This window comes from Callorhinus ursinus, unplaced genomic scaffold (genome assembly GCF_003265705.2).
Source record: "Callorhinus ursinus isolate GAN/ISIS: 27379988/994484 unplaced genomic scaffold, GSC_fseal_2.0 scaffold6, whole genome shotgun sequence".
NCBI lineage: Eukaryota > Metazoa > Chordata > Mammalia > Carnivora > Otariidae > Callorhinus > Callorhinus ursinus.
The window spans coordinates 9,091,521-9,115,378 of NW_027397068.1; the positions used below are offsets into that span (position 1 = coordinate 9,091,521).

The window sequence follows — 23,858 nt, forward strand, 5'->3', positions numbered from 1 at the left end:
GCATGGAGCCTGACTCGGGGCTCAGTCTCAGGACCTGGAGATCATGACCTGAGCTGATGTCAGACGCTTAACTGACTGAGCCACCCAGTCTCCCCAACAGTTTTTTTTTTTTTTTTTTAATTCTGTAACAATTCAATATCATCTCCCTCTACCACACCTCTCCCAGCCCCTGGTTAACCACCATTTTACTTTTGGTGTCTATGACTTTGATTACTTTAGTTACCTTTACAAGTAGAATCATATCATATTTACCTTTTTGTGATGGGCTTATTTCACTTGGTATAATGTTCTCAAGGATCATCCTTGTTGTAGCATATCCAGCATATCCCAGGATTTCTTCCTTTTTAAGAGTGAATAATATTCCATTGCATGGATATACCACATTTTGTTTATTCATCTGTTGGTGGGCATTGCGATTGCTTCCACTTCTTGGCTCTTGTGAGTAGTACTGCTGTGAACATGGGGGTGCTTATGCATATCACTTGAAGACCCTCCTTTCAGTTCTTTTGTGTATATACCCAGAAGTGGAATAGCTGGATCATATGGTAGGTAGTTCTGTTTTTAACTTTGAGGAGCTTCCAGATTGTTTTCCATAGAAGTAGCACCATTTTACAGTCCCATCAACGGTGTACAAAGGTTCCAATTTCTCCACATCCTCACCAACACTTATTTTCTGGGTTTGTTGCTTTTTGTGGGTTGTTTTTTTTTTTTTGATAGTAATTATTTTAATGGGTATGAGGTGATACCTCATTGTAGTTTTGATTTGCATTTCTCTGATGATTAATTGGGTATCTTTTCATGTGTTTGTTGGACGTTTGTATATCATCTTTGGAGAAATGTCTCTTTCTCTTTGCCCACGTTATAATAGGATTATTTGATTTTTTATTGTTCAGTTATAAGAATTTTTTATATATTCTGGATATTAATGCCTTATCAGATATATATTGCAAATATTTTCTTCCATTATATAGGTTGCCTTTTCACTCTGTTGATTCTTTTTGATGCATAAAAAAAATTAGGTTTGTTGTAGTTGTAGTTACCTCTTTTGTTTTTGTTGTCTGTACCTTGGTGTTACATCCAATAAATCCTTGCCAAGTCCAGTGTCTTCAAGCTTATCCTCTTTGTTTTCTTCTAGGAATTTTATAGTGTTGGGTCTTATATTTAGATCTTTAATCCATTTTGGATTAAATTTTTATATGGCATATGGTAAGTGTCCAACTCCATTCTTTTTGCATGTGGACATGAGTTTTCCCAGCACCATTTATTGAAGAGACTGTCCATTTCTCATTGAGTGATCTTGGCACTCTTGTTGAAGATCATTTGACCATATATGTGAAGGTTTGTTTCTGGCCTTTTTGCTCTATTGTATTGCCTATATGTCTGTCTTTATGCTAGTACCACACTGTTTTGATTACTGTAGCTTTACAAATTATTTTGAAGTGAGGAAGTATGACACTTGAAACTTTGTTCTTTTTCAAAATTGTTTTGGCTATTGGGAGTCCCTTGAGATTTCATATGAATTTTAGGATAAATTTTTCTCTCTCTGCAAAAAACATCATTGCGATTTCACAGGAATTATATTGAATTCTTAGATACTTTTGATAGCTGGACATCTTAACAATGTTACGTCTTTGAATCCACAAACAGAGGGATCTTTCCATCTACTTGTGTCTTTAAGTCTTTCAGCCGTGTTTTGAAGATTTCAGGGTACAAGTCTTTCACCTTCTTGGTTAGGTTTATTCCTAAGTATTTTATTTTTTGTTGATACTGTAAATGGAATTGTTTTAATTTCCTTTTCAGGTTGTTCATTGTTGGTATATAAAATGCAACTTATTTTTGTATTTTAATTGTATCCTATAACTTGGCTAAAGTCATTTATTCTAATAGTTTTTTTGTGGAATCCTTAGGGTTGCCTCCATAAAAGATCATGTAATCTTGTAGTCAGATTATTTTACTTCTTCCTTTCCAATTTGGATGCCTTTTCTTTTTTTTTTCTTGCCCACATGCTAAATTGTTTTTAAGAGAAAATACAAATTGTATTTTTTAAAAAGGAATAGTTGATGCAGATTCAGGTAGGCCACGGTGAAAAGTTTAGAATTTACTCTTTAAAGGCAAAGGGAAAGCATTGGAGTGTTTTAAGCTGGGAGAAGATGTGATGGTGTAAGAGTGGATGCAGAAGACTAGCAGAGTGCTACAAAGGAGTCTGATGGATTAATGAGGGCTGATAGGAGTGGATGAATGGCAGGAGTAGAGATGGAGAAAAATGAATGGGATGGAGTATTTAGGCATTAGAAGTGACAGAATTAGGTGGTGGATTGGATGTGTGGGTGAGAAGAAAGCACAAAGAGAGCATTTATAAGGCCACTGTTGGGTTCCTGGCTTGAGCATGACTAGGTGAATTGAGATAATACATATTGTGGTATAGAGATTTCTGTATGCAGAGTCTGAGATGCTTGCTAAATAGCTAGTTCAGAGATGCTACAGAGGTGATTGTGTGCAAATATGGCCATGGAAATACATGCCCAGTAAATAAGTTGACTCCACTTTGAAGGAAATCCAGGACCTAGTCAGTCTAAGCTTTGGTGCATAGGACGTGCTCATTTAATGTTTGTATAATGATTTATCACAAAAATTCAACTTATATATTGTAATATATTTAAAGTTAATTATCTTTAATATAGAAATTGTATTTTTTAATATTATGTAAGTGACATTCTGTGAGAGGCAGCCATTCTTAATTGAACTGGCTAAATATTATTGATTTACATTATCATTTTATGTCATCCAGCTCTCTTGATAGGCTCAATGTGGTAAAAGCTGCTTTTCTGTTCAAGTCCATAAATACAGAGAAAATAGATTAAAAGGCTGCACACAAGTAAAATTAAAGATGTTTTTATTTTTCTGGGATGTGGGAAAAGCAGGGTAGGGAATGAGATGTGATGTGACTAGCTATTCAAGGATAAATATAAAACTTTTTTCATAAGTCTGGCAAGCCCTAAAACAGGTAGTCTTTGATGTGATATTATAACGCTGTAAGAAAAAGCATGTTCTGGATTGGAGAGAAGTAGAGAAAGATATTAAAGGAATGGGAAATGGAAAGCAGTGCAGGAGAAACGGAAAAAGGCCAGGGAGAGTAAGCATTTAGCAGGTTCTGAGTTGAGTATTAAAATGTAATCTACGGGGGCACCTGGGTGGCTCATTCATTAGGTGTATCCCTTTGGCTCAGGTCATGATCTCAGGGTCCTGGGATCGAGCCCCACATTGGGCTCCCTGCTCAACGGAGGGCCTGCTTCTCCCTCTCCGACTCCCCCTGCTTGTGTTCCCTCTCTCGCTGTCTCTCTCTCTGTCAAATAAATAAATAAAATCTTTAAAAAAATAAATAAAATGTAATCTACTCTTGATCCATTTGAATCCTGAGCTTTCAGAATACATGATTATTTTCCTTTAAAAGTTAATGCTACTTCACAGCTCTTTACTGCTATAAAGTGCCATTCTAATTAGAAGTAGACACATTTAATGTGAATTTGGCTCTCTCATCCCACGACTGTATTAAGCTGGAAGTCAAAAGACCCATTATTCTGGTCCTGGTTCTGTCATTAACTGGCTTTATGACCCTAGGTAGTTACTTTCTGTGAGCCTCAATTTACTCATCTGTCAAATGATAGAGCTACAGAAAATGATCTGTAAAGTTTCTTCTGCTCTAATATTCTATATTTCTTTGGAATCAGTTTTGCCCTGAGTATGGCAGTGGTTTCCCATCATTAAAAAAAGAAAAAAAAAATCCATGTTTTTGAAATTTTACAATATGAACATATTCTCCTATATATTGAATTAGCACAGAAATTATTTTGCACAATTTGTCATTCTAATTTATATGTTGCTCTTTGAGATTTTTAGGGACTATTTGAGATTCTATTCAGTATCATCAGTTTTGTTAAATACTTGCCACCTTTAAATAATTTCTTTGCCACAATCCTCAGAATTTGTTGATTATGAGTTTTAGTGGGAGTATTTTAAGTAATTCCCAGACTTTTTATTGCTGGATTTTCCCTTTTGAGAGAATTATTGTATTAGGAAACTAAAGCTATTTTTTAAGTCTATGACTTATTTATAGTGAGAGCAACTTTTTTTTTTTAAGTTTTCATTTAGAATCTTCCCTGATTTTGGTTTGGCAGCAAACTAAATGGTGAAAAGATACTTGCAATGTAGTTGACCAAGTGGGATCATGTGATTAAAAAAAAGAAAAGTAATACCCTGTATATGTAAGACATATAGTCAGAGGCACCACAGAGTTAGTATTTATCTGTACTCAGTCTTTATACTTTTGGATTTAACGTGGCAGGGAGTAGAATAGAATAGAGAGTGGCAGGTACAAAGGTCTAGACTTCAAAAAAAGGATGGAATTTCGGATCCTGTGTTAAAATGCATATATGTTCATGGTTTGAATACTGAGGAGCCATGATTATAGTGTCTCGTAGAAGAATCTTCTCACAGTGGGATGCAGTGCAGGTAGATCTAAAAAATAAAAGCACTAGAGGGTCGTAGATATCTAAAGAAGGAAGAACATCTCTCATTCTCCATCTTTTAACCCACAAATTACTTACTAGACATATCTTCCAGTCTGTTCATAAGTAGAGGAATTGTGTGCTTTATTTAGAGTATTTAAAATTGTATTACTAAAAGCCTTCCAGAGGTTTCAGGCTAGCTATCACCAAGTAAACTTTTAAACATGTTTTCTCATTCTGATAAGAAAAATAGGGAAGAGTTTAAATTTGCACTTGTTAAAATTTAAAGTCTCCTTCACAAATACAAAAAAATAAAAAAATTTATTTGTAGTTGATCAAACAAGTGTTTGAAGATTTGAACAGAATAGAAATGTATTATGTGTATGTGGGTCTTAAGCAAATGTTGAGGTTTATCGGTTGATGTTTTAAAAATTACAAACCTACAGAAGTTTCAGTAGACTCCCCCTTATTTATTTTTCTGTAGATGTTTAATTTGTTCTAAAACATCTATTAAAACAAAGTAGACTTCGCCTTTGTAAAATTAAAAAATACATAATCAGTATTGAATACAATTTTAGTTGGATCTCATCTTCTAGACTATCCAGTGGTTACCGGTATAAGTGTGTAATGCCCCAGCACTGCAGATTTCCAGGGATGCTAACTTCTGATATTCAAGAATAAATGCTGTGGGGAAAAGAATTTAGTGTAATTTTAATAGCTTGGACTATTAGAATTCGATGCAAAATTATTTTTGTCATAAAGAAGTTAATTTACCTCATTCTAAATGGTACTCTCAGGGGTAAAAATATTTAATGCAACTTTTAAAAGTTAGCAATATAATTTCCTTTTGCTTATGAAGTCAAGTATTTTATAGTGCCATGACAGTAATAGAAAATTGCAAAGCAAAAAAGAGTATTAGTTCCTGTGCTTTAAAAAAGATATTCCTTCTAAGTATTTGTATTGCAAATGAATTATTACCAAATGTTAATAATCTATTATGTCTTGTTTTTTAAAGTGAATGAATTTTTAGCTTTTGAGGGTCCCATCTTGTTGGATATGAGAATTAAACATCTAATCAAAACCAATCAGTTAAGTCAAGCAACTGCTCTAGCAAAGCTGTGTTCTGACCATCCAGAGATTGGTACAAAAGGTAGTTTTAAGCAAACTTACCTTGTTTGTCTTTGTACATCATCACCAAATGAAAAGTTAATCGAAGAGGTGAGTATGTTTTCTTTTGTTAGTAATTATTTTTAAAAGTGAGTATTTTTAAAAGTGAAGAAGTTAATTTTCAATTAGATTAGAATGTCTTTGATTTCTCTTAGAAAGTGAGGGACTGTTGTCAGTCTTAAATTTTAGTATGCTTTGGGGTAGTGATTCTAAGCAGCTTTCAGAGTTATATGTAAACTGATTTCACCTACCTTCTTTTTAAAATTGAATCTTTTTACTGCTGTGGTTAAATTATGGGAAGATGGAGGTGGTTTAACAATTTAGTAGGGTGTTTTTATATGTTAGCAGTTGGACCTTAACTTCAGTTTTACCTCCTGACTTCAAGATACTTGTAAATCTAACTGGCTAATTTAAGTAACTATAGAATTTATATGACTTCCTCCTAAAAATATGTTCTCTGTTTTTACACACACACACACACACACACACACACACACACACACACACACACAAACAATGTATTCAAAAACAGAATGTATTCCTAGGGAGAAGTCATATATATTTAGCTGGTATCTATATATATATTAAGATCAAATTTTTATTTGCATATTTAATGTAAAATTTGATTTTCTGTGAGACATGATTTTTTTACTTCTAGTTTGGCATAAAGCATAGTATTCATGTATTTGTTTTATACTACAGAATTCTGAGATAGAATCATGGTCCAAATGGGAATTTGCATTTTGGAGGACTCGTAATTCCAAAATGAAGTTGGAGACAGGGTAGGAAAATTAAAAGTTGTTGATCAAGAAACAGGGAATATGTATTTAAATAATTTATATAAAGAAAACTATAATGTGTTGAACAGTTTTGATTGAGCATTTAATGCACACAGGTGTCTTGTATCTCTAATATAAGTATCCTTCAACCCCAGAGCAATAGAGAGAGGAGAAGAAAATGACTGAAGGACACACTTAAAGATGTGTAACAGGAAGAATTGAGATACAAACCAAGACAATTAAGAGAGCTTGCATGATCAGCTGAGTAGACAGATACTGTAATCAGTCTGGAAGAAGGATAGCCTCAGACAAAAAGCTGAATGCCCACATGAGGTTAGAGTTTGTAATTATAGTGGTAATTGTATGATTTTTTTTTTTTTTTTTTTTAAGAAAATGAAGAGGCAGATGGTAGCCTTGGACCAAGATTAGAAATAAGGTTGTTGTGGGTGGTGAGGATAGTGAGAGTACTGGGAAGAGTGATGTCTGGCAGTTCTTAGGCTGAATAGAATAGAGCTCAGGGCTGTAGCCTAGGAAATTATATCATTAGTTTAGACATACAGAAGATTGAAGTTTTCTTATTAGTTCAGAATAGCTATGTAGACAGTTAATTGACAGACATATAAAGTTTCTTGAGATAGCTTTTGAAATGTGTTTAACAGTTTTTCTAAAATTCTTAAATTATTGTGTTGCTGCTACATCTTATTTTTCAGCTCCATAGTAAAACTTTCATTATCAGTTCATTCCTTGCCCTTATGTCAGTCTGTCCATTCATCTATCCTCCCTTCATCCAATTTTTATTAAGTCAGTGATGTGTGCCGTCTAAGCACTGGGGGTTTAAATGTGAATTAAGGCATAAGTCTTGGCCTAAAGCGGCTTAGCTTCTAATAGGAAACTATCTGAACATAGGGTCATTAGGCAAAGTCCCTGTTTGAAGTTGAAGACTATGAATTTGTAATCCCCAGGAAAAATCTGTATTTCTTACTCTCTTGAATAATCAAAAGATCTTGCAGTACTGAACCTAAGTTCCCTTTTGGTTTAATTTTTCAGAGTTGAGTAGCAGCAGCCTAGCTTGCTCTGGGAGATCCTCAGGAAAATTCTGTGTGAGGGCCCCAGGTATCTCTGATGGCATATAAAATGATTTTTTTTCCTTCTTATATTAAGTAAGCAGAATTAAGGCATTCCATGTTTTTAAGCAGAGTTCACCGAAGGCTCTGTACCCTACCCCAGAAACAGCACTAGATCATGAAGTGCAGGACAGGACAGGATGTGTGGAAGTCTGCACATTCCTTGTTAAAAGTCTTCTTTTGCTTGGAAATTGTTTGGTTACTCCTTTATGTCCCTATTACAAATATATAGAAACTTTTTCTTCATTGTTCATGTGAAGTGGGTTAAGATTGGCTGTCACCAAGGCCTGTATTATTTCTGCCCCAAGGGACGGTAGTCACTTTGTTTGGAACAATTGCCCAAAGATATTACCCTCTTCAGAAGAGGTAGGCTCTCTCTCTCACACATTGATTTGCTTTTACCTGTCTGGTTCTTATAAGCATTTGAGTTCTTTACCCATTCCTTAGTGTATGGTAGGAAGAGATATTGGAAAGAATCAGCCATGGCCTGGATTCTGTGATCCTTTTGAGGAAATCCTTGTCCAGGGGAGCCAGTAGGCAAGGAATCTACTAGGATTTTCCCAGAATCGTTTCATTGTAATAGAAATAGCAGCTAGCCCTGGTAGATGGCCAAGGAATGGGGCTGAGAGAGGAGTGTTTATCTGGCTTCTCTGGAAGGAATAGCTTAGCCTGTATTCTTGGTATAGGTATAAAACAAATTGAGCAGTGTCTCAGTATTTTGGATCTATTTAGAGCCAGTATTTCTATTAGTTTTGTCATTAAAATAAACATAGAATTTTTTTAAAAAGTAAAATCCTCTCTAACCATCCCTTTCCCATTTAATATTCCCCCAAGTTATCATTCAGTTTGAAATTTAATATGTAACCTTTCTGTTATTTTTCTGTGCACATACATATTTTTTTTTCATATGCTTCAAGCATACATATGCACACCCTGACCTGCTGGTCACTTTTTCCCCATTTATTATGGACATCCTTCCATATTGTTCCATATAAATCAACCTCATTCTTTCTCATGGCTGCATAATTCCATAGTTTGGATTTGTAATATTTTTAGTCAGACTAGGGGACATTTAAACGGTTTCCTTATTTATACATCCTTTCATTCTTGTCAGGGGTACACTAGTAGGACAGATTTCTGGAAGCAGAATTGCTGGATGAAGGAGTTTACACATTTTAAATTAATAGATAGAGCCATACTGTCATCCAAAAAAGATTATGCCAGTTTATACGCCCATAAACAGTATATGAAATTTCCTCTTTCCTAACACTGGAGATTGTCTTTTAAATTTTTGCTAGCCTGAGAGTTAAAAAATAGTAGCTCATGATTTGATTTTATGTTTTCTTAGTATGACAGGTTTACCATTTAGGTTTTGTTTGCTTTTTTTAAGATTTATTTATTTTAGAGAGAGAGCTAGTGGGAGGAGGGGCAGAAGGAGAGAATCTTTCAAGCAGACTCTCTGCCTAGTCAGAGCACGACAGAGTGGGCGGGGCGGGGGGCAGGGGCTCAATCCCAGGACCCATGAGATCATGACCTGAGTCAAAACCAAGAGTCCAATGCTCAACCAGTTGAGCCACACAGGTGCCCTCGAAGCTCTTTTTTAGTTGGAAAGCAATTTTATGTTGATAAGCAAGACTTCTTAAAAGTGCTTAGAGCCAATACATTTTGAAAGTACACTTGGCAATTGTATATAAAATATTGATGAAGTGTTCTGTATTTTTTGAATACCTGGCATAACGAGCCATATTAAGACATAAAAATCATTATTCACATTCTTGAAATGATTTTTCTGTTTTACAGAGGGAGTTCGCATAATATGTCTTTAATGTTGTTTTAACGAACACATCATTCTGACTTTGAAAATTTATTCACAGTTCCAGATTTCCTGGTGTTTAAATTTTTGCTCATTTTTCAAAGCAATAGAGAAAAGATGTCTATAATATATAGTCATTATTTAGGTATATACTGGTAATTCCTACTTTATGCTGCCTTAGATTTAAAAAAAATTCTTGTCATTGGTAGCTATATTTGATTTGTATTTCACTTTCATGGTTTGAATTCAACCATCCATTAGTTTAAATATGGTTTAATTTTCCCTGCCATTCTCTTTAGTGTCCTATTTTTTCAAGAGGACCATCCAGTGGCAAACCAGGGAAATGAAAGCTATGAAGTACACACTAAAAATTGTTTTCCTAGTACACCTATAAAAAGTGAGGTTTTCTGTATAACTGAATATGAAAGGTGTTTCACTTGATATGTTGTATATATGTGAAATAAATATCTTGAGGCTATTTTACATACAAATATTTATGTATTTCTAATTATTAAGTGTAAGCTAATAATGTAGGTAATATCAATGGGAAAATAAGTTTCCTTATAAATAATGTATGCATTTTGCATCATTTGAGCATTCAAGAAGAGTGGCTTAGGTTTTAGAAGAAAAACAACAGAAGATCAGATTCAAAACAAATCAGACTTTCAGGATAAAAGATTTTTTATTAAACCTAAACATGTAAAAAAAAATCAGTATTTAGCAATAAAGGGTTTCAGTATGCTTATGCATGGAGAATTCAGGAAAGAGCACGGACTTTGAAGCTGCACCTGGGTTAAAATCTTGATTGCCACTAATTAAGTAAGCATGTGACTTTGAGCAAGTTAACTTAACCTCTTTGAACCTTATCTCTAAAAAGTTAGTAGTAGTATCTACCAGGCAAGCTATTTGGTTAGCAATGCTATTTCTGAAGAAGCTGGCACTAATAATAAATAGTAGCTGCTATTATTGTTATTATTAACATGAAAAAATAAAACTTACGGGTTGACTTCTAACATTTGTCTACATGTGTGTATCAGGGTAATTATTTAAAGTTAACACAGCTTGTAATAAAAGATAATGTGATGAAATTGAAAGAGCGTGTTTGATGTCAGTTAGACAAAATTTGATTTGTAGCTCTACCACTTAATTAACTGTTGCAACTTGGGCAAATTACATAATTTCTTTGAACCCCACATTCATTGTGTGTAAAATGTTAATGGTAATACCTAGTAGGAAATTTATGATTAAATAATAAAATGTCTGATAATGCACTTAATGTAGATATTTGAAAATGTTTAATTGTATGGTTATATATTGTTCAGCCCTTTTTTTTATTTAAGTGGAGTCTCTTAAAGATTTGTTAGAAAGAGTCAGATGGAGGAGTAATGGAAAGAGCATCGCACCAGGGAATTCCAAGACTTAGGTTTCAGTCTTAACTCTGCCACTAATTTCATTATTCCTGTAAGAAATCATTGTTCAATACATAGACTCAGAGTTGGGTCTTTATAGTTTTCTAGCCCAACTTAATGTATAAAATGGAACCTCTGAATCTATCCTTAGGCAACCTTTATCCTCCTCAAAGATTATCCTCATTTAGTCACTTGTTCAGTCCTAAACACTTTACATTTTACACACACACACACACACACACACACACACACTTTTCCTGTACTCAAAAGTTGATCAGGAGAGACAGAAGATCAACAAGGAGGGGCATGGTTATCTCTGTGGTACATGGGTGCCAGTGGTCTGTATTGGTCTTCGTTTTTTTTCCCCCATTTGTCATTTATACCATGTTGGAATTAATCTTTTTGTGGAACGCCAGTGATTTGTGGTTGTATGCTGTTTGCTATATCCTTGTCTCACAGCAAATGCTTCTAGAGATCTGTTTATGTATTAAATGATTGTAATGTAGTAAATTTTAATTTTTCAAAAATAAGCAATAGATATACATGTATAATTAAATGAAGAAGTTGCCTTCATCTAGGTTATACTTATGCATGCATGACTGTTGACAGGCTTTGAGATGGAATGAATTTATATGAAAAGAAAAATAATGGAGATTTATAGAACACTGAGGTGAGCTTAATTTAAAGGTGGTATAACTACATAAAATGTTTCATAGTATACTTTTTTCCCCTCAGATGAATAGACACTTTATTAGTCTATATCCAGTAGACCTTTCTTTGCCTTTTTGCTGATGTTGATGATTTTTAAATTACCAGATAAAAGGGGTAAAATACAGCTTTTCTTTTTCAGTATCATAGACCTGATTAATGGGTAGAGGGTACTTATAATTAGCATTAGTCATTGCAAATAAGTAAATATTTGTAAAGTTCATGAAAATAGTTGGTTCTCTGACTTGAAGAAAGACTATTTCTTTACTGCAGCCCAGTAATGACAAACTATGAATTGACAGTATATGAGTCAATGAGGTTTTACTGATAAAAATGATCTGTAAATATCTAGTGAAGATTCTAAAGTATATTACTATATATCCTAATAATAAAACCATTTTATGGCATGTTTTCTATACCCTTTTTCCTGTAGATTTCAGAAGTTGATTGCAAAGATGCACTAGAAATGATTTGTAACTTAGAATCTGAGGGTGATGAAAAAAGTGCTCTTGTCTTATGTACTGCATTTTTATCACGTCAGCTCCAACAAGGAGATATGTACTGTGCTTGGTGAGTTGGTTTTATTTTGTAAAGAAAAGTTGTTAAATAAGAATACAAGATAGGTTGTGAGAATTCAGAGAGCTTAAGGATGTATTTTTTAATCCTTTAAAATCTTACCAAAACAAAAGCCTATTTTCAGTTATTACATGCTGTGCAAACTGATTATCAAATAGTTCATATTATAACTTTAAAATTTTTTTATATTAAGGACAACTCCTTAGTATACCAGTAATGATTGTATAATGATTAATAATGATCAGGAAATTTTTAGATGTTAGAAGATGAAAGAAAGGTTTATTTTGTCTGATGCCACAATTTTTTCAGAAATGTAGTCCATCTGTGATTGAATGTGTATATTTTTTTCCTCTGCATTTTACATACTTTTAACTACATAACTAGCTTAGTCATTCATGTATGGAAATACAGTTAACTTTCCATCTGTGAGATATCATTCTATTTCACTAACTTCTTGAGTGCACATTTCTTTATATGGTACATTTTCAAGTGTGCAGAGCCTGTTATATTCTTTTGGGAACATAGAACTAATAGAGATGTTGACTTCAACTGAGTCAAAAAATCTTAAGATCAGCTGTTTTAATGTGTTAGCTAAAACTGGCAATTTATCTGGTCGGTGAACAGCATTATTAGTCTTCAGTGTTGGTAATATTGGAAACACAAAATTTAGTTTACAACATTCTGACATTTAAGAATTTTTACCAAATGACATATGACATACAAATCCCATGAATATGGGACAGGCAAGCTAAATAAATGTGTAAAGAAGAATAAAGTTCACTATTAGCAGTTATGAGTTTTGTTATGAAGGGAAAATCATATGCAGTACACAGAGGATTGATATAAAAGGGTAGAAAGATTCTGAAGGGAGAATAAAAAGCATGCACTTACTGAGGAGAAGTAGATTTTCTATGTAACATAAATAGTAGTAGTGACTAAAAATTTAACTCTCACTCTGCTTTAAAAAAGTCATCAAAGGCAATCTATTATAAGCTCTTAAGTAGGAGGGCAAAAAAGAAATTTATGTTTAAGAAATGCTGTTTAATACAAGTACTTGAGAATGGATTGGGGTCTGAACAGTGAGGACAGAGTTGGGGGGAAGAAGTGGCAGAACAGAGTTAAGCTAGAAAAGTCAACTAGAAAACCAGTTAACAGTCCAGCTGGGAAGTTATGAAGGCTTCCTTCTGGATGTAGGATGGGTTGAAAAAATGTTGAAGGTAACAACAGTCTTTAGGATTATAGAAAGCAGAGGCTTATAGGGTCATTGATAATGATGCATTAAATTACAAAGATGGTGAACTGGAAAGAATGTTAATCATCTTTTTCATATATTAAGTTTCAGGTTTCAGAAGAGATCAAAGTGGAGAAGTCTTATAAAGAACTAGAGAGGTGAAAGTGGTCAAGACTGGAGAGACAGATTTTGAAGTCCTCAATATATAGGACTTAAAATCCAGTAAATGAGCAAGTTATTCAAGTGGGTGGTGAAAGGGCAGAGTTCCTAGGAGTGCATACTGAGGAAATAATACTAGGAAAGGCCTGTACTGAGGAGAATACTTGATGAAAAAAGTTGAAGCAAGGAAGAAGATTTTTGTGGAAATTAACCACGGAGGACAGAAGAGAAATAGGACGATAGGTAAAAGGGAGGAAAATTCATCATTTCAGTAGGATTATTTTCTGTGAAAAATACATTCTAATTGTATTTGAAATAAGTTTCAAAGTTCACTTTTCAAAGTGTCTTATTTCACCAATTGGACAGAAATTAAGTTACTTTTGAGTTCTGTGTCATCATTGATTGTTAACATTCATCTTATAATAAATTTTAAATTTAATTGACCAATTAAATTGGTCAATTTTCAGTTTCAGGTAGAAGATAAAATTAAATGCTTTTAAAAATATGCCATTGATCTATATGTGCATTTTATATATACACACACATTTTGTACTTTATTAAATAAATTTCAGATGTGGCTCAGTTACCGTTTGTATAACTTGTTTAAATGAGAGGTGCTTTACAAGTAACAAGTAGTGCTTCTCTCTGACATTGAAAAATATTAAAAGAATGATAAATCAAAATCTGATTTTATTTAGTCTCTAAAAAATTGAGAAATATTTTGTATCTAATTTAAATTTAATTTCCACATGTAAAATTGGAATCTAAAACCAGTTTTAATTTCACATGTAATGACTGGACCAACATAGTCCATGATTATTATATTATGGCTCCAACTTATTTTTTATACATTTTTTTTAGGGAACTCACTCTCTTTTGGAGTAAATTACAACAAAGAGTAGAACCATCTATACAAGTGTACCTAGAAAGATGTCGGCAACTTTCTCTGTTAACCAAGACGGTATATCACATTTTCTTCTTGATTAAAGTTATTAATTCAGAGGTAAGAATAACCAAGCTATTTTTCTTAAGATAATATTAATTATCTTTAATAAAAAACTGTATTATTTTGGCACCTCTTCCAGTGACTTTTGTTATTTCATTTGGAGTTCTGAACATTGCTTTTCTTATTAGTCTTATAATAGGCATTTGGTACAGAAGAACTTAAAAATACAGATGAGAGCCAGGGGTTTGCTCTTGACCTAAAGAAAAGTATCATTCTACAATTTTTACTCCTAGGTGTTAACACTGTTTTGATAATTTGGCTTTGTAGAAATTTAAAAAGTATAAAGAGAAATAATAGAGATAGCTTCCTTTACTAGCAGTCAGGCAGATTACATTATCTAAAAATCCTTCTACACAATGCCCCAAAATACTTGATGAAATAAAATAAACATTTCTTTTGATGTATAGCAACTAAGATTGCAAGGGGATTAGGGGAAATCCATAGGCCCAAAATGAAGAGGAACTTAAAAGCTGGAGCAGAAAGCTTAAGCTGCTGCTGGGTCTCTCCTGATGGGTATTGGGATATGTTACTACTTGCAGTAACTAAGGGGTTTGCACATTGGGACAGGAGATAGCTTTATGGGGATAAAAGATAAGATTTTGGGCCCTCTCAAGTTGGGGAGCTGCAGCTGAGCTCTCTGGCCCCCCGCCCCACCTGGGAAGTCCAAGAATTTCATTGAAAAAGTAGACCAAAAAAATACTACTTTTTAATATAGGTAGATGATAGGGAAGCTTGTGCATGTCCTTACTGGGCTGTGGGTCAGAGAAGGAAAAATGTTTCCCTTAAGCAGTTGTAACCATAGGTCTACCCCTCACACAGATTTGGGGTCTAAATTTACCCTATTTAGGGGCGCCTGGGTGGCTCAGTCGGTTAAGCGGCTGCCTTCGGCTCAGGTCATGATCCCGGGGTCCTGGGATCGAGCCCCGCATCGGGCTCCCTGCTCGGCGGGGAGCGTGCTTCTCCCTCTCCCTCTGCCTCCCTCTCTGCCTACTTGTTCTCTCTCTCTCTGTCAAATAGTAAAATCTTAAAAAAAAATAAAAATATAAATAAATAAATTTACCCTATTTATATAGTCTAGAAATCCCCATGCCGAGTAAGTAATGTTTAAGAAGGTAAAGAGTGGAGTACTGGGCTGGTAACACCTGGCAGAATGCAGAACTTCTTTGGAGGGACGTATACTCAGTGCAGGATCCTCAGGTAAGGCTCTGCTTGAGATGAGTTCATGTCAGGAATTATGGAACATGAAACAGTTTCTCATGAGGAAATTTTGGCAGAGAAAAATAAGAATAGGATTAAATATACAAGGATAGACACTATAAATTATGTATATTTAAATACATAGGGGCCCCTGGGTGGCTCCGTCGTTAAGCGTCTGCCTTCGGCTCAGGTCATGATCCCAGGGTCGTAGGATCAAGCCCCACATCGGGCTCCCTGCTCCACGGGAAGCCTACTTCTCCCTCTCCCACTCCCCCTGTTTGTGTTCACTCTCTCGCTCTCTGTCAAATAAATAAAATATTAAAAAAAAAATAAAGACATAAATAAATTTAACCGTCAAGATTTATACAGCAGGGGCGCCTGGGTGGCTCAGTCCGTTAAGCAGCTGCCTTTGGCTCTCGGTCATGATCCCAGGGTCCTGGGATTGAGCCCCATGTCGGGCTCCCTGCTCAGTGGGGAACCTGCTTCTCCCTCTCCCTCTGCCCTCCATCTGCTTGTGCTCTCTCTCTTTCTCTCTCAAATAAATAAAATCTTTATTTTTTTTTTTAAAGATTTTATTTATTTATTTGAGAGAGAGAGAGAGAAACAGCATGAGAGGGGAGAAGGTCAGAGGGAGAAGCAGGCTCCCCGCTGAGCCGGGAGCCCGATGTGGGACTCGATCCCAGGACCCTGGGATCATGACCTGAGCCGAAGGCAGTCGCTTAACCAACTGAGCCACCCAGGCGCCCAATAAATAAAATCTTTAAAAAAAAGATTTGTAAAGCATATGAAACAGAGTGGCATGAATGAATTTCAGTAGAGAAATATTATTTGCCTAACACTTTAACACAATTATGGGAAGTTCTATAAAATACATATATTTAAAGATTTATTTATCTATTAGAGGAACAGCATGAGAGGGGAGAGGGTCAGAGTGAGAAGCAGGCTCCCCACTGAGCTGGGAGCCCGATTTGTGGGACTCGATCCAGGACTCTGGGATCATGACCTGAGCCGAAGGCAGTTGTCCAACCAACTGGGCCACCCAGGCTCCCCTAAAATACATATATTTAAAGACATAAAATAATTAAAGCATGAGAAAGACACTATGGAAGTGATTAAACAGATTTTAAAGTCAAAAGAACTTTTAGAAATATAGTCATTGAAATGAAAACACTTATTAATAAGTAGATTAAACAGATTAGATAACAAGTGAAGAGGAAAGTGATAAGCAGGGGTTGCCTATGTGTTTCTAATTATCTCAATTGGAATCCACGTTTTACAGAATTTTTTTTAAGTTTTTTTATTTAGTCATTTGAGGCAGAGAAAGAGAGGGAGCAAGAACGAGCAGGGGAGAGAGGGAGAGGGAGGAAACAGACTCCTCACTGAGCCAGGAGCCTGACATGGGGCTCGATCCCAGGACCCTGGGATCATGACCCAAGCTGAAGGCAGCTGCTTAACGGACTGAGCCACCCAGGTGCCCCAAAATTAATTTACTTTCTAATAGTAACCCTTGTAGTATTAATGCAGTTGGTTTCCATTTTAAATGTACCCAGAAGACATTTTCCAAAGTTGCTGCCATTGCATAGAATGGAGTGCCAAACAGTGTTTAGAAAACCTTAACAGGGATGCAGCATGAAAGAAGTATTTTTTTAAGATTCATTTACTTATTTGTGAGAGAAAGAGCACACGAGTGGGGGAGGGAGGGCAGATGGAGAGGGAGAGAGAAAATCTCCATCACAGGACCCTGAGATCATGACCTGAGCCAAAATCAAGAGTCGGACGCCTAATCGACTGAGCCACCCAGAAGCCCCAAGAAGTATTTTTTAATTCATCTGTAATTTTTTTTTTGAAAGGAGAGACTGGAAGATACTCTCCTGTCCCCCTTTAAAAGTAACTTTTAAAATCTGTAGTTGGTCAATAAATCTTATATATATCTTCACTTTTTCTCTTGAAATAATTTTTTTTAAGATTTTATTTATTTTTTTAATAATTTTTTATTGTTATATCACCATACATTACATCATTAGTTTTTGATGTAGTGTTCCATGATTCATTGTTTGTGCATAACACCCAGTGCTCCACGCAGAATGTGCCCTCCTTAATACCCATCACCAGGCTATCCCATCCCCCCATCCCCCTTCCCTCTAGAACCCTCAGTTTGTTTTTCAGAGTCCATCGTCTCTAATGGTTCCTCTCCCCCTCCGACTTACTCCCCTTCATTCTTCCCCTATCTTCTTTTTTTTTTCTTAACATATCTTGCATTATTTGTTTCAGAAGTACAGATCCGTGATTCATCAGTCTTGTACAATTCACAGTGCTCACCATAGCACATACCCTCCCCAGTGTCTATCACCCAGCCACCCCATCCCTCCCACCCCCCACCACTCCAGCAACCCTCAGTTTGTTTCCTGAGATTAAGAATTCCTCATATCAGTGAGGTCATATGATACATGTCTTTCTCTGATTGACTTATTTCACTCAGCATAACACCCTCCAGTTCCATCCACGTCATTGCAAATGGCAAGATCTCATTCCTTTTGATGGCTGCATAATATTCCATCGTGTATATATACCACATCTTCTTTATCCATTCATTTGTTGATGGACATCTTAGCTCTTTCCACAGTTAGGCTATTGTGGACATTGCTGCTATAAACATTGGGGTGCACATACCCCTTCGGAACCCTACATTTGTATCTTTGTGGTAAATACCCAGTAGTGCAATTGCTGGATCATATGGTAGCTCTATTTTCAACTGTTTGAGGAACCTCCATACTGTTTTCCAGAGTGGTTACACCAGCTTGCATTCCCACCAGCAGTGTAGGAGGGTTCCCCTTTCTCCACATCCCCGCCAACATCTGTTGTTTCCTGACTTGTTAATTTTAAGATTTTATTTATTTATTTGACAGAGACACAGCGAGAGAGGGAACACAAGCAGGGGGAGTGGGAGAGGGAGAAGCAGGCTTCCCACTGAGCAGGGAGCCTGAGGCGGGGCTCAATCCCAGGACCCCGGGATCATGACCTGAGCTGAAGGCAGACGCTTAATGACTGAGCCACCCAGGTGCCCCTTGAAATAATTGCTTTTCAGGAGAATAGAATTTCTCTTTCAGGAGTAAAGAACAGGAGTGAATTCATCTGCTTTCTAGTTGTTGTTTTTTTCTATCAACCTTGTTAATTCATTCTGATTTTTCATTTTATATATTGTGCTGTAGTTAAAATAATGAACTTAATAGTAAATTCCTTTAAAAATTACTGTGCAATTTTAAAATACAGGTTGTGGAAACAAACTGAGTGTTGCTGGAGTGGTGGGGGGTGGGAGGGATGGGGTGGCTGGGTGATAGACATTGGGTAGGGTATGTGCTATGGTCAGCACTGTGAATTGTGCAAGACTGTTGAATCACAGATCTGTACTTCTGAAACAAATAATGCAACATATGTTAAGAAAAAAGAAAAAGAAGAAGATAGGAGGGGAAGAATGAAGGGAAGTCAGTCAGAGGGGGAGACAAACCATGAGAGACGATGGACTCTGAAAAACAAACTTAGGGTTCTAGAGGGGAGGAAGGTAGGGGGATGGGTTAGCCTGGTGATGGGTATTAAAGAGGGCATGTACTGCACGGAGCACTGGGTGTTATGCACAAACAATGAATCATGGAACACTACATCAAAAACTAATGATGTGATATATGGTGATTAACATAACAATAAAAAATTAAAAAAAAATAAAATACAGGTTGTGCCACTGCTTTATGTCTAACTTGAAGAGCAGTATAGCAAAGTGGAAAGAGCTTGAAACTAGAAGCCAGACAGATTGGGTATAAATCTTGACTTTCTGTTGACCACCTGGTAACTCTAACCACTTTGTATTTCATTCCTTACTTCGATTAATCAAGGAGATTAGGTAAAAGTGACTCTCCTCCCTCAACCTTACACCCCTCTCACAAGGAGATTGTGTTGGAGAGGGAAAATCTTGGACAAGAGCTACACTTTCCATTATGGTAACCAGTAGCCACATTTTAGGTGCTCAATAGCTCTGGCTAGTGGCTAGTGACGTATTGAATAGCATAAAGAATACTTCTGTCATCACAGACAGTTCTGTTGAATAGTACCTTTCTGGAGAGACTTTGGGTTCAGAAGTAAAGTCCATAAAAGAGCAGTTAAAAGCATGAATAATAGCTTAGAAAGTTGGGCCAGGGGAGCTCACCTATTCACAAGAGTAACTTGCAACTTGCTAATTAAGTACTCTGCCCCAAAAATCTTGTTTCCTATTGCATAAAATGTTTTTCCCTTTGTTTTTTACTTTCTGAAATCTGATCAGAGGTTTTATCTTTTTTTAAGATTTTATTTATTTATTTATTTGAGAGAGAGCGCGCACAAGAGAGAGCACAAGCGGTGGAGAGGGAGAAGCAGGCTTCCCATCGAGCAGGGAGCGTGATGCGGGGCTTCATCCTAGGATCCTGGGATCATGACGAGCTGAAGGCAGCCACTTAACCAGCTGAGCCACCCAGGTGCCCCTAGAGGTTTTATCTTAAAACTAGAATCATAGGGGCGCCTGGGTGGTATCTCAGTTGGTTAGGCATCTGACTCTTGATCTCGGCTCCAGTCAGGATCTCAGTGAGAGCGAGCCCTGCTTTGGGGCTCAGTGGGGAGTCTACTTGAGATTCTTTCCCTGTGCCCCTACCCCCAGTGGCATGCATGCGTCACACTCTCTCTCAAATAAATAAATATTTAAAAAACAAAAAGTAGAATCATAGATTATTATTGTATTAGGACTAAAAGAGACCTTAAAGTTATGCTCTAGTAACTAGGTTCTAGTATACTCCTTATTTTTCACATGATGTAATTTAGTCTCAAGGTTAGTGGTTTGGGTTAACTGGCAGCCCTCTTTCAGAATTCCAGGACCTATTGAAGACTATTGGCCGGTTATTCATGCTTTTTTCCTAGACCCTTGAAATTAAAAGTTGAAAAATACAGCCCTGCCCTTAAGGCTTTCATAGTCTACTAATGGAGACACACAAACAGTTGTAATATAGTATGGGTCTTTCAGTTTTGGTGGAGTGCTAAGACTCCTGTGAAAGCACATTGCTTAGCACAGTGCCTGGTATAAAGTAGTGCTGAATGAGTAAAAGAGGTGGGCATTCTAACCCACTTGTCTGTGTTGACTCTGAGGGGAAAGTGTTCCTAGTAATAGAAAAAGCATAGAAAGTGGTATAAAGAAAAAAACTTTTCTCCTCTTTTTACTACTCACTGAATACTTTGGGTCATCAAATGTGTGGGGATTTTCTCCACATCAAGCAGATCTGATTCTGTGGACACCAGCTGGGTATCCTACAACTTAAATCTAGCACTGTTTACCTGGAGATAGCACAGTCCCATAAGACTGCCACACACACACCCTTCTTCAGATGCTAATCACAAGTCCAGTTTGTCACCTGTGCTTCTGACCAACTGGCTAAAATCAAAAGTTCCCACAACCTCCTCAGATTTGATTAATTTGCTAGAGTGTTCACAGAATTCAAGAAGACAGTTTACCTACTAGATTACTGGTTTTATGAAAGGATACAACTCAGGAAGAAGCAGATGGAAGATATGCATAGGGCAAGGAGCAATCTGCCTTCCCAGATCTCCACATGTTTACCAGTACAAAAGGTCCCTGAACCCCCCTTCTTTTTTTGTTTTTATAGAGGCTTCATTACATAAGCATAATTGATTAAATCATCAGCCACCATTGGCGATTGATTCAGACCCCAGCTTTTCTCCCTTCCTTGAGGGTGGGGGTGTGGGCAAGAGCTGAAAGTTCCAACCCTCTAATCACAGGTTTGTTCCCCTATCAGCCCCCGTCCGGGGGTTATCTAGGGGATTTCCAAAAATCGCCTCATTAACATAAACTCTTTTGTGGTTAAAAGGGCCTTATTAATAATAGCACCTTTTCACAGTTTAAGGCTCTGGAGCTATTTCAGGAGCTGGGAACAAAAGATGCCCTTATAGCTCTTATCACTTGGGAAATTACAAAGGTTTTAGGAGCTATTTGCTGGGAACCCTGGATGAAAACCAAAATATGTATGTATGTATTATATCACAGTATCACAAGTGGTATCAAGACAAATGAGAGAATGGCATATTTGAGGAATTACAGTTAGCTCAGTTTACCTGGTCTATAGGCTATTTGGGTAGGGCAAAAGATAAAAGATGAGTCTAGACCAGATGAGGCATTGTTAAAGATTGTGAAGGCCTTTTTGTATTCCCCATTAAGAATATATTTAATTCGGGTGCCTGGGTGGCTCAGTTTTGGTTAAGCGACTGCCTTCGGCTCAGGTCATGATCCTGGAGTCCCAGGATCGAGTCCTGCATCGGGCTCCCTGCTCAGCAGGGAGTCTGCTTCTCCCTCTGACCTTCCCCCCTCTCATGTGCTCGCTCTCTCTCTCATTCTCTCTCTCAAATAAATACAATCTTTAATATATATATATATATATTTATATATATATATATATATATTTAATTCTGAGGTACAAAGGTAACCATTTAAGAATTTAAAGCAGGGTAAGACGTGATGCTGTGTGTGGATGGAGAAGGGCTAAATAGGATGTACATGGGAGAACTAATCAGTCTGTAAGCCTCGGGTAGCTTAGGGCCAAGGATACTAGGCAGTCAGAGGAAAGGAACAGAAAAGTGGGGGGTTACCAAAGATAAAACCTTGTATCTTTCAGAAGGTTGCCTCATGATGGATCATTGTCAGTCGGGGGTGAATCTCTATTCCTCCTCTGAATTTTTAGCACTTAGCTTTCTTCTGCTCCTGTCAGTCTTAAATTCAAGTTGGTGTTATCAGTAACTTATTAACTAATGATATGAATTAAGTAGATTTTTATAGGCTAATGGCTTAATCACATATTTATGGGAACTTACTAATTCAAATTCATCTTTAAAAACACTTGTTATACACCTAGCAACAATTTTTAATCACAAAGATGAAAAACTCAACAAAAATAAAAACTTTGTTATAGTTTTGTTGGCATTAAGTTTTCACATTTAATTACAACATTAAGACATGGGTGGCTCAGTTGGTTAAGCAACTGCCTTCAGTTCAGGTCATGATCCCGGAGTCCTGGGATCGAGTCCCGCATCAGGCTCCCTGCTCAGCGAAGAGCCTGCTTCTCCCTCTAACCCTCCCCCGTCTCATGTACTCTCTCTCCCCCTCATTCTCACTCTCTCAAAATAAATAAATAAATCTTTAAAAAAAAAAAAGATATTTTTAAAGCAAATTTATTCAAAGCCATTTGCCCTTAATGAGTTGAAATGCACCCTTGAATCCAATAGTAGACTGTATTAGAATAGAACTGTTGAGTTTCTCTCTGAAGTAATCTTAGTTGCATTTTATAAGCAGTAAGTAGAATTTTTGAATCTGCTTTTGTTGTTTATGAAGGGATCAGCAGTCACATGACAGAATAGTTACAGTCTTCTTCCTCAATGCAGATGGCATCCACAAAACCTGTTTCCTGAATCCTTTCTTAAAATCATTTCTTTCTCCATTATTTCCTGAATTCTCTAAATAAATATAGCCTTTTCCAGAATTCTCGTCCTGTACGTATTTACTAGTCTGTCTGGTATATGTCTGCATTATCACTTGAGATCATCTTTATGGTTGACTTGACCTTTGATTTCTCCAAGACGTCCTCTCTAATATGCACCTTTCCTCACCACATGTCTTTTTTTCCCCTTCATATTATGACAGAGTGACCTAATTATCTGTTATTAGTAGTAGTCCCTAAGGCATGTAAGAGAGGTGCAGATATTTTGCTGTAAAAGTTTTCTGGCTCAGATTTATCTCAAAATAGTAGAAAATAACTAGACAGGTTTGACGTAAAAGCTGGAGACAACCATATGGTCCCGCTTCTTTCCCTGTTGTCCTTTCCTCACTGTCACTTTTAAAAATAGGTCTCATACCTATTCTTGTCCATTTTCTTCTTGGTCTTTGTGCCCTTGCTTTTCCTAAAGTCAGGCCGATTTAGTATCCTCCCCTCACTTTCCTACTGGCCCACAAATCTAAGCTTCTGTTTTAGTAAAATATTTTATTTCCTTCTTAGCCTGTGAAAATACAGACCCTATCAGCTTTTTTTACTTATTTCTTTTCTGCCTTTGATCCTGTATAATACATACTCCATTCCCATGAATGTGGCCACATCTTAATAGCTG

The 23,858-nt window shown here is 36.4% G+C and overlaps 1 protein-coding gene across 7 annotated transcripts in view; it reads left to right on the forward strand.

Moving 5' to 3' along the window:
- ZNF292 (zinc finger protein 292) overlaps positions 1-23,858 on the forward strand; it is a 103,004-nt gene that overhangs the window by 59,950 nt on the left and 19,196 nt on the right. For 5 of the 7 annotated variants that reach the window (XM_073893587.1, XM_073893588.1, XM_025862267.2 and 2 more), the window contains 3 exons: positions 5,521-5,723; positions 11,939-12,075; positions 14,333-14,474. In XM_073893587.1, coding sequence (XP_073749688.1) covers positions 5,521-5,723; positions 11,939-12,075; positions 14,333-14,474 — 482 coding nt within the window. Of the gene's footprint in view, positions 1-5,520; positions 5,724-7,617; positions 11,468-11,938; positions 12,076-14,332; positions 14,475-23,858 lie in introns of those variants that run through there. The other 2 variants (XM_073893591.1, XM_025862283.2) reach the window with 2 other exon arrangements.